The following is an 11,864-nucleotide window of genomic DNA, read 5'->3' on the forward strand; positions in this document are numbered from 1 at the left end:
GTTGAGTGGGCGTCTTCCAATGAACAGGGTGCCATAACCTTCAAAATAGAAACTAATTTTCCAAGTAAACAGAGAGAGAGAGAGAGAGAGACAGAAAGAGATAGCGAGGGGCTTTTAACAGAAGCCACAGGAATAAAAGGCAGTGAGATCTCAGCGAGTGGTGTGGAACGTCTGGAAAGAGTCAGTGCTGGGTTGGTCACCATGGGTGGTGTAACGGGACCAGTTTTCCTGTGGCTGCAAGTTGTGTTGGGGGTAACTCTCCACAGAGCCCGTCGGACTTTACTGCAGGCTGCCATCCTCTTCTGCGTTTTAGCGCTGCTGGTCTGGGTGGCCGTCTTCCTCTATGGTAGCTTCTACTACTCCTATATGCCCACCGTCAGCTTCTCTACACCAGTGCACTACCACTACAGGTACTGGGAGACATCATGGAAAGTTTGTTTGGTGCCTTTTTTTCTTCAAATTGAAGTAAAATCCAGTCTTTCTACTCCTTTCAAATAATTGCTTTTGCATTTGCATTTAGCTACACTTAACAAAATGCTCTATGCTGTTGCACATGATTTTTATTTTGTGCTGTTAGTACCATGTCAAGGTAAAAAGCATAGGCCCATAACGTCACACCTTTTTTCCTGGCCGCTGTTTGTTCTAGTTCCGACTGTGATGCTACCAATTCAGTCCTCTGCTCTTTCCCTGTGGCTAACATCTCACTGCTGAAGAATGGCAAAGACCAGGTATGCTCTTCACACATAACCATCGTTTCCCTCACCCCGTCTATCCTGAGGTAGATGCTAATATAATTACAATATGCTAAGAAATGATCGCTGTAGTCAGGTATGCTCATTGTCTCTCACAGTATTCTATCCCTCATTGTCTTTCCTAGGTTATGATCTATGGTCAGCCATATCGAATCTCTTTAGAGCTGGAAATGCCTGAGTCGCTTGTCAACAAACAGCTTGGCATGTTCATGATTAAGATGTCTTGCTACACCAACGATGACCAGACAGTTGCAGCTGTGGTGCGCTCTGTGAGTGCTAAAGTGCCAAGTTTATTCTGTTTTGTCTTCCTACCAAACCCCACTATTGAGCCTCTCCAAGCATTTCAGAGCCAGTTTGTTCTTAGTGGAACATAACGTGTCCGTTCCTTCCGTTTCCTCCCACATAAAATATCCTCTCACACTTCACAATGTGATGTATTTGATTATTGTGGGGCCCTCTGACAGTGACTGTTTTCTTTTCTCCAACAGGCTATGTTGCACTACCGCTCTGGTCTTCTGCAGACCTTGAATACTCTACTGTTCTCTCCTCTCCTGCTGACTGGGATGACGGAGCAGAAGCAGCTCGTTGAGGTTGAGCTCTTCTCAGACTACAAGGCCAATTCTGTAAGTGCTGTTTGTGGTTGCCTGTGCATGTCAAATCTGTTTTCCTCTCCCACAGAGCTTGCACTTAGTTCACTGTGCCCTCTTACTGAATCAGATCATCATGATCTTGTGATTACCATTTGCAAGTTATCTGTATATATTTTTTTTTAGTGGGGGTGGTAGATCAGCTTTAATATTGCAGATAGATTGTGGCTCCATCAATGTAATGCTCTGCATCATCTATATTTTTTTGTAAATATATAAAATGTATATTTTTTCCTTTATTATTTTCCCCTAACCCTTCCACCCCTTCCCCAATTGGAGTTAACTAATGGACAACAACACTTAGGCTTCTACTTCCAGCTTATACATACTATATTCATTTTACGGACACAGTGTATTTTACAATAGTTCTCTTTGGTCCCATCACCATCCAGTTTAGATTTCTATTTGTCACACCCTGATCAGTTCCACCTGACCTCGTTATTGTCTCCACCCCCACCAGGTGTCACTTGTTTTCCCCAGTGTATTTATCCCTGTGTTTCCTGTTTCTCTGTGCCAGTTTGTCTTGTATGTTTCTAAGTCAACCAGCGGTTTTCCCGTTCGCCTGCTTTTTGCATTCTCCTTTTTCTGGTCTTCCCGGTTTTAACTCTTGCCTGTTTCTGGTCTTTGTACCCGCCTGCCTGACCATTCTGCCTGCCTTGACCATGAGCCTGTCTACCACTCTGTACCTCCTGGACTCCGATCTGGTTTTTACCTTTGGTCGTGGACAGACAAATTCTTTTGCCTACCCCTTTGGATGAATAAACATTGTAAGACTCCAACCATCTGCCTCCTGTGTCTGCATTTGGGTCTTGCCTTGTGCCGTGATCCTATTTGTCATATCTTTTTCAACTGTGCTGTTTCACACAAGTTCTGAACCTATATACATTTTACGGACACTGTATTTTACATTAGTGATCTTGTTATTTTTAGTTCCACCCTTCATCTCCACTCAACCCATTTCATTTTTATTTGATGAAATTCGATTTTACTTGTGTGAAACCCTCCCTGACCAAGCATACTTCCCTTTCAGCAGCTTTCGCTGTTCATGTGCTTTCAATTAAACAGTACTTGGACAGACCTCATTTATTAAGGAGTCCAGACAAATACAACCTGTCGGAAATAAAATGTCCTCTCAAAGTAAGAATGAGTTTCCCATTTTATTAGACTTTTAATTGTCTTGCAAGCCAGACCACTTGGTCTTGCATTTGTTCAGTGCTGCAAGACTGGCCAACTCAGACTAGTCTTTTTAGGTAATAAGGTCAAAATATTTTTCTCTCTCTTATTATTGATCTCTGCTTCTCTCTACCTGTACATTTCTCTCGCTACAGTATCAACCCACTGTTGGCGCTGTCATTGAGATTCAGTCTCGGCTGGTGCAGGTCTATTCAGCTCAGCTCAGGATCCATGCTTTCTTCACTGGCATCAGGTAAGGTATTCCAATGTATTCCAATAGTATATATAAAAAAATCTGTTTCAAATCCAGATTATTTGAGGCCAATAAGTCAAATACATGGAATGTCATTGATGTTCTTACCTACTGTTGTATCTTCCTTTTTTGTTTTTCTCCTATTCCCCATCCTCTTCTATTCCTATATCTGAACCCTTTGTCTTAATAGATACCTCCTGTACAATTTCCCGGTGATGTCTGCAGTGATAGGTGTGGCCAGCAACTTTGCCTTCCTCAGTGTCATTGTGCTCTTTGGATACCTGCAGTTTATATGGGGGGGACTTTGGCCTCCCGAGCAGGTCAGGGTAAGATTCGGTCTAATTTTCTCTGTAATAGAACGTTCCCCATCTATGCAGTACATCTATATATCTTACATTAAAATATAACTGCTGTGAGGTGATCCTCAGTACATCAACTTTGTTTTGTTTTTCTTGTCCGTAGGTTATGATGGGAGACACGACTCGCATGCAGTGGAGAAGAGAAGAGGCTCGGAAGCGCATGTCCTTCTCACAAAGTGAGTGAGTTCTACTCTACAACAGGCATCACGCGCATTGTGTAAAACAAACATAACATGGTTCATCTGAATGTGTTTTAGCTAAAATTCCTCAGAAAGACAATGATCATGTTGCTGAGCAGTTGGAAGAACCTAGACAAGAAGCATCAGTAATACAGAAAGGTGAGGGTGTGAATGTGTGAATAAAAGTGTATACACAAGAATATATTAAACCTACAATATGTAACTTTTTTGGCAACCCGACCAAATTTACATAGAATTGTGAGTTATAGATTTGTAATTCTCATTGAAAGCAAGTCTAAGAAGCGATAGATCTGTTCTGTGCGCAGTGGTGATTTTAAAATGTAAATCTTGGTGGGGAAAACTCCCCCCCCCCCCCCCAAATATGTGGATGCATGCCAGAAAAGCCACTGCATAACATTAGCAACATTAATTGCACTATAAGGGTGACAAACGGTGCCCACAAACTGTTAGGGCCTACATAAAGCTGTCCCAACAGCAGAGCTTTCTTTTCAGCACCATGGAGTGAATCCTTAACACCGCTACACCTGGCTATCAGTGGAGCCTTGTCTGGCAGTGAAACAGATAATTCAGCCTCATTTACTGCCTTTTTAAAAAGCATAGCTGATATGGCTGACTTGCTTAAACAAATGTGCTTTCTACTGACATTTGAGATGTACAAACTATGGCATAAGGGAACGATGCGCGGATAAGAGACAATCCGTAATTTCAATTAAGCAAGCTAAGAATGACTTAGTCAATATAACTATTTGTTCAGCATTTTTTAAATGTACAGCGACAGAATTCAGAACATGGGCCCTTCTTACAGTATTCTCCCTGTACACCAAGTCAGAACCGTAGGACAAATAAAGGGGGCATATAAGCAGACACTGAAAGCTCTTACAATATTCAACAGGCTATAGGCTACATGTGCACCACCATGTCAGAACAGAAGTCTAAGTTATGAGTGTGAAAGGGACCAAATTATTAGGGTGAGGCACATGGGCTACTAACAGCTTACTACACAACAAACATTTAGTATTACTTTCATAGCTACAGTATACATATCTCCCCGGCATATTACATAATTTATGAAGCAGCATACAAGACATTTTTGGACTCACCTTGTTGTGCTGTGCTCACTTGAACAGGAAGGTGAACTCACAGAAGTCTGAGATTTCCCAGTTCCGAGTTTCCAGTTGCTTTGGATGCGTCAGAAGTCATGCTGGATTGACAACATGGCCAATGTATTCAACCTTTTCTGGCCTATGGTATTGCATGTGAATGTTTATCCTTTAAAGCTTGGAAAAGAAACCCTTAAACTCAGACATGGACCACACACCCTCTCCACTGAGTAGCAGGCTAGTGATTGATTTGCAACGGTTGCAGTTAGCCATTGATTCCTTCCACACCACTCATTGTTGAATTTGTGATTTCCAACTTGTTGTCTAATGTTTATGTCCAATGGCCGATGAGCACCGATACGTTTTATCTATAATTTTTCTTCATATGACAAGGATTGAAAAGGATTTGCCAGTAAATGATCAACTTGATTCATGATGATGACTGCTAGTCTAGCTTGCTAGCTAAGATTTTTAAAGAATCAGTCCAATCAAAGCTACGGTAGATATAACGTGATTTGACGTCATTTTATCTGTAGCCAATGACCTTGAGCCTTCTTGGATGGGCACTTCTAATGTAAATATGTGGTAGCACCCAAGGAGCTTACATTTTTGAGCTATGTAGATTTTGTGATGACGTAGTATCCCCATGAGTGACAGAACACTGAGCCAATCACGGCACAACTAGACAACATTACCAACCCCTACGCTCTGTATTTTCCCCACCACCAGAGATAGCACTGAGCTAGGCTGAAACACCTGCATTTTGGAGCTGCCTTACTCAAGAAAGGAAAAAGAGACCATGTTTGTATATGGCTTTATTAACTCATAGATTTAAAAAAAAATGTTTTAACAATATTTGCAAACTGATATGTGACATGTATTGATGGCAAAACAGGCAACAAAATTATTGTTGAAAATATAATATTTTGGGATATTTCAGTGATTTAGATGGTACAATGATTCTCTACTTTCTCAATGCTTGTTTTATCACATACACTGAAATTAGGCAAACTATTAGAATTTTAGAAACCAGCAATTTTAAATAAACTGATGTTGATTCAATTTAAATCTGACTCGTCTCACAATGTGTTAGATTACTAGTTTAGCCACACGCTGTGTTGTGGGTTTGTACTTGAAGAGTAGTTGTGGATTCTGTTTATGTTTTGTGTAACTTCATGCTATGAATGTTACCGTACTGTTATTATGTTCAGCACAGTTGCTGTTCACATTTTATCGTTGCATTCTGTCTGGAGCTGGAAACACCAGATGTGATTGGTTCACTGAAGGAGCCTTCGGGTTTGCCAGTGTCAAACAGGTAACAGACTCTTTCAAACTTCTTGAGTCGTTTGTAGGAACCTTTTCACTATTATGATAATTTCGTCATTATCTTCTGACAGTTATTTAATGACCTTAAAAGTAGATGATGGTGCCTCATTTCATTCAGCCTAACTCAAACGGTCTCTTCTTCTGCCTGGCTGTATCGGCTCTAGAGTCGTCGTCAGATGAGCCCCCAGTGCTCCTGGAGGCTCTTCAGATTTATGAGACCGATGCAAGTGAAGAGGAGCCTGCTGATCTGCAGGATAGAGGTGCAGTGGCGGGACCCCAGGTGCCTCAGCTAGGGGACTCTATGCTGCGTCAGAGACGGGGACCCTGGATGAGTCTCTGAACCATGGATCATCGCTCACATTTACACACTCACAGGTCCCTCGACGTGCCTTTCCCTTTCACGCAGACACAGGGGCATCCACTGAGAGTGAATTCCCTACAGACAGCGACTCCAGATACCATCGCACCACACTGTTTTTTTGTTGTTGCCCGAAAGCAGCTCAACAAGGCTCCACGACAGAAAATAAACAATGTGGGAGAGGCAAGCGGTCAAAGAGGGGACAAGGAACACAGGCCGTGGACACGGAGCTACAGCAGGACGCGGTAATTAACCTCTCCAAAAAAGAGCTCACTGATGTGTAAGTCTCAGTCTTATCTTAGGGCCTCTCTTTTGTACCTACATGTACAGATAAACCATTCAATACGAAAGTAGATCTGTTTCAATTATTTTGCAAGATTAAACTTAAGCACATGTTTTCTCAAAACACTGTTTTGGGCCTAAAAACCCAACAAAGAACTGGTACCCATTTTAAACCCAAAAGCAAATGATGTCCTATATTTAACAACTCGATTAATACCTGTTATTGGTTAGTCGAACGCATTCAGAAGAACAGGCCCTTAATGAACTAATGAAAGGTTCATCTTTGGTTATCAAACCTGCAGACAGGGGAGTGCTGTGGTCCTTTTAGACTATGAAAAATACAAAGAACAGATTCAGAGACAACTCGGTAATGGACGTTTCTATAGAAAATTAAGTTTTGATCCCACACAGGTGTTCCAAAGGGATATATGCTCTAATCTGGAGCAAGCCCTATTAAATAACCTTATGTCAAAACCTGAATATGAATATCTTTGCTGCAAATGTGCCATATGTCCATGCCTGTACATTTTGCCGAAATTAGACAATCCTAAAACAAAAGGCAATTAGCACTTTGTGACATCGGCTGATGTAAAAAGGGCTTTATAAATACATTTGATTGAATTATTCAGGCAGACAAGTGGTTGCAGGAATAGGCTCAATGCTAGAGCCATTGTCGAACTTCGTAGAATCTTTTCTCACGTGCAAGCATTGCCATCATATGTGAAAGACTATAGACTTCATAAACAAGATCTCACCAATAATGGGATTAACAGAAGACTATATTTTGGTCACATATGTCGAGAGTCCACATACCAGAAGCTTTAGCTGACTATTTGAGACAGATACAATATGGCTGAATATGTTTTGATGTATAACTATTTCAGGTTTGATGATGAATACTACCTCCAAACGAATGGAACATCGATAGGCTCCACATTCGCTCCGAGCTATGCTAACGTTTATGTGGGTCTTTTTGAAGAACGTTTTGTTAACATTAAACGAAAATCAATTTTTGAATTCCTGAAATGGTATCTATATATTGACGAATTTTTTTTGCATATGGGTAGGAACGGGAGAAAAGCTGTCAGACTTTATGGCATTACTCAATGACATTGACCCCAATCTCAAATTCACTATTGATTGTGATACTAAACGTGTTCATTACCTCGATATGTGGATTGATAAATCAAATGGAACCCTGTTGACAACTCTGTATAGAAAAGAAACAGACAGAAATACTATATTACAGGGGGACAGCTTCCACCCGGAACCATTAAAAAGAGGACCACTCCACAGAGGACAATCTAGAAAAAGCAGCGGAGATGCGCAATAGGTTTCTAAGAAGAGGTTACTCTCCACAATGTGTGGATGAAGCTCTTAATTTGGCATTGGGGAAAACACGAGATTAACTCGTACAAAAAAGACCCACAAACACTCTGTAATGTTCAACACCACTCCTCGCTCTTTTGTTTGGGTTTCAGCCCTGTGTTTTTGTTACGGGTTTGTTTGGTCTTCGTCCCTGTGCCTTTACACGGCACGCCGTAATTTGGGCTACATTTTAAAAAGAATGTCTCCCAAATCATTCATGCCAACTTGACATAATAATCGACCATTAAGGGAGACAGCGGGAATGGCCCGTCCGACGCTGTGACTAGTCTGTCCGGCGCTGCCGCAATTTGGGCAGCTGCAATTGGGCCGTCCGACGTCGACATCGCCACAACGGGTCCGTCAGACAACGGCATCTTCAGCAGCCACAACTGGCCCGTCCGGAACTTTCATTGCGCACACCTGGCCCATATTCCTACTGCTTGTATTTATATGCCCTTTGTTCACCATGGTGGGGTCGATTATTGTCACAATGTCTGGTGGTGTGTGTGAGTACCTGTGCTGTGTGTTTTGCTTGTGGATTGCGCAGATTACGGGTCTCGTCCCGTGTGTTTAATCATTGTGCGTGTGTTATTTATTCGAGGTACTCGCTCTTTTGTTTTGGGTTTCTATCCTGTGTGTCTTGTTACGTGTTTTTTGGTCTTCATTCCCTTACACCGCACGTCGTAATTTGGGCTGAATAAAAAACCCTATTACGCATTCCTGCGTCTGTCTCCCGAATAATTTATGCCAACGTGACACTCCAGTCTTGAAATGCTTACTTAATTCCCTTTCCTGAATCATTGTAGCAATGACAGAGTTGTACAGCCTTTGTTATATTTAATGTTTATTTAGAATTTTACACATATGCAGCTAATAGCTGAATTGCAGCACAAGTAAATGAATTGAACAAATTTGATGTAGTATACAATATTACAGTTAAGTAACATTAAGCGGACTCACAAAGTATGACATCGGGCTGTTGTAGTGTCTGTCCATCAGAGTAGGGGGAAGGTTCAGTTTGTGACTGGATTGGGTGGATTGGGTAGATCTGCCACTGTCAGCCATTTCTATTCTTGGGGTTTTGCAAGCTTCTGGGCAGAGGATCTGCAGCGATGGGTGCGGCGGGACTGCAATCTCAGGTCACTGCATGCAGAGTTGTAGGAGCTGTAGGTGAGGCCCATAATGATTTTGGTTCCACGTCGTTGGATCATGTCAAGTTGGTTGTGTTGTGAGACCTGGGTGCCATACTGGAGCGGCGTAATCGAGCACTGGACGGACAAAGCAGGTGTAGACTGTCAGGTCTTCGGCGGGAGATGGAAGTGGTGAAGATGGTTCATCATGAAGAACCTTCGGTTCCCTTCATCTTGTTTGGATCTGACCAGTCGGCTAGTTGGTTGAGGTCCTGCTGTATGGTGGAAGTGCCACATAAGGGTCTTGATTGGATGAGGTTCAGGTCATCCACAAAGGCCCAGGAGTTGGATAGGGTGACCTCTGATGCACCATTGACGTGAGCCACAAATACAATTGGACCAAGCTGTGTGCCCTGGGGGAGGTCACAGGAGTCTCATGGTACTGTATTGCTACACCCGGAATGGAAGTTACAAACCCATGGCACGATCTCTGGTCGGACAGATAATTGCAAAAGGTGTTTCATTGCAATGGTGTGATCCACAAGATCAAAGGCCTTGTTGTAGTCTGTCAGGACCCATGTGCTGGAGGTGACTCTGGTGTCTTCTGTTCTGTACAACTGGTCTGCCATGCTTACAAGGCACTGGGTGATTGAGCATCCCTTGAGGCAGCCAAACTGTTGGTTGGAGATGTTCTTTTGGATATCCTGTGTCACCCATTCAGCAACAAAACCTTCACACCTTTGCCAGAAGGGGCGTGAGCTAGACGGACCATATCTGGTCAATGCTTGGTGGATTAATCTTCGGCAGGAGGACCACTATTGCCTCCTCCCATTGATGTGGAACCACTCCTTCACGCAGGGAGGTGTTGAATATGTCAGTCAGGGGGGTGGATATTTCAACATAAATTACTTGATGAATCTGCCACTGAGGTGAGGACCTGGGGCTTTCTGGTTGGAACGGGAGAGTATACTCCTGTGCATTTCCCATGGTTCAACAACAACAAGGAGTGGCATAGCTGGCAAATATGCAAGTACGTCTATGTGTTATGAGTCTTAAGGAATGTGATTGAGCAGGTACACCAACATAGTTGAGAATGTCTTGGTGCCTGGGATTGAAGCCTATGGTCCTGGACCTGCTGTTTTTGACTCTCTCTCTCTACCGCACCTGTTGTCTCTAACACTGAATGCTCGGCTATGAAGAGCCAACTGACATTTACTCCTGAGGTGCTGACCTGTTGCACCCTCTACAACCACTGTGATGATTATTATTATTTGACCCTGCTGGTCATCTATGAACGTTTGAACATCTTGGCCATGTACTGGTATAACCTCAACCCGGCACAGCCAGAAGAGGACTGACCACCCCTCAGAGCTTGGTTCCTCTCTAGGTTTCTTCCTTTCTAGGGAGTTTTCCCTAGCTACCGTGCTTCTACATCTGCATTGATTGCTGTTTTAGGCTGGGTTTCTGTATAGCACTTTGTGACATCGGCTGATGTAAAAATGACTTTATAAATACATTTGATTGATTGATTATGGTTACCATATAAATCAGAGTGCCCTGAGCTGCAGAATGCTGACCCTGAAGATTACACTGTTACAAATGTAATGTTTCTCCATTTCTTGCAGTATAGTTGTTCTTTTTAAACATAAGGAACATGCATTATGTTTACACCTTTGCAATACATTATTGTATGATTTTCCTTGAGCAAATATGCTTTTTAGAGCTGTTACAAGGACCACCACGTGTTGAATGGAATTTAAATTAATTTATTTGGGTCGAAACATATACAGCAAGATGTACATTGTATTCCCAGAGGATAGCACTTAAAAGTATTTATTAAACACTTGTTTCCAAAGTGGTCCACGATTTTACTTTGCTTTTAAATACATGTATTTTTTAATGTTTTAGATAACTTAATGTTTCAAGGAGCAATGAAGGATAAGTGAAGTTACAATTAGTAGAGTTTTGTTGAAAAGTACCCGTATAGGTAAAAAGTATTATATCAAATCAAATTTATTTATATAGCCCTTCTTACATCAGCTGATATCTCAAAGTGCTGTACAGAAACCCAGCCTAAAACCCCAAACAGCAAGCAATGCAGGTGTAGAAGCACAGTGGCTAGGAAAAACTCCCTAGAAAGGCCAAAACCTAGGAAGAAACCTAGAGAGGAACCAGGCTATGAGGGGTGGCCAGTCCTCTTCTGGCTGTGCTGGGTGGAGATTATAACAGATTATGGCCAAGATGTTCAAATGTTCATAAATGACCAGCATGGTCAAATAATAATAATCACAGTAGTTGTCGAGGGTGCAGCAAGTCAGCACCTCAGGAGTAAATGTCAGTTGGCTTTTCATAGCCGATCATTAAGAGTATTATAGAAAATAAATAAGATATTGTCTGATATGTGTTTGTGTGTGTGTCAAATTTCATTGGTGATGTTAATTCAAATGTTAATGAGGGTAATAATGCAATGAATGGAATATGTTTTGACTTGAGTATGAATAAAAGGTTGTTATTTGAAATGTCTTCAAGATAATGTGAATTTTATCAGTATATAACTTGTCAGCTTTAATGCCCAACTTAATAAATGAAAGGCAATACATTCAATCTTTATTAATCAGGTAAAATGAAGCTGATACATACATGTGTATGTTAAGGATAGACAACAAATATGAGGTTATTTTCTGGTGAAGTAGTTTTAGTTCATTTTGTCCTAGCAGTAGGATGGTAGTCTGTATTGTTATTCCAGTATGAAAAACAGTGATGTTGCTCTGTAACTTCCTGGCTTTTGATGTGAAATGTGTTTATATGACAGGGGTTTCTTTGTACCTAGTTCACACCAATGTTGAAAAAAGCCAGTGGTGTAAAGTACTTAAGAAAAATACTTTAAAGTACTACTTAAGTAGTTTTTGGGGATAT

At 41.7% G+C, this 11,864-nt stretch overlaps 1 protein-coding gene across 1 annotated transcript; it reads left to right on the forward strand.

Moving 5' to 3' along the window:
• Positions 1 to 201: 201 nt before the first annotated feature.
• On the forward strand, positions 202 to 6,150 carry LOC120057551 (seipin-like). The gene is made up of 8 exons (XM_039006139.1): positions 202 to 410; positions 647 to 728; positions 878 to 1,021; positions 1,241 to 1,375; positions 2,728 to 2,825; positions 3,016 to 3,175; positions 3,288 to 3,360; positions 5,975 to 6,150. Exons 1-8 carry the CDS (start codon positions 202 to 204, stop codon positions 6,148 to 6,150), a joined length of 1,077 nt encoding a protein of 358 aa, XP_038862067.1.
• Positions 6,151 to 11,864: the final 5,714 nt, after the last annotated feature.

The sequence above is a fragment of the Salvelinus namaycush genome, chromosome 12, assembly GCF_016432855.1.
Source record: "Salvelinus namaycush isolate Seneca chromosome 12, SaNama_1.0, whole genome shotgun sequence".
NCBI lineage: Eukaryota > Metazoa > Chordata > Actinopteri > Salmoniformes > Salmonidae > Salvelinus > Salvelinus namaycush.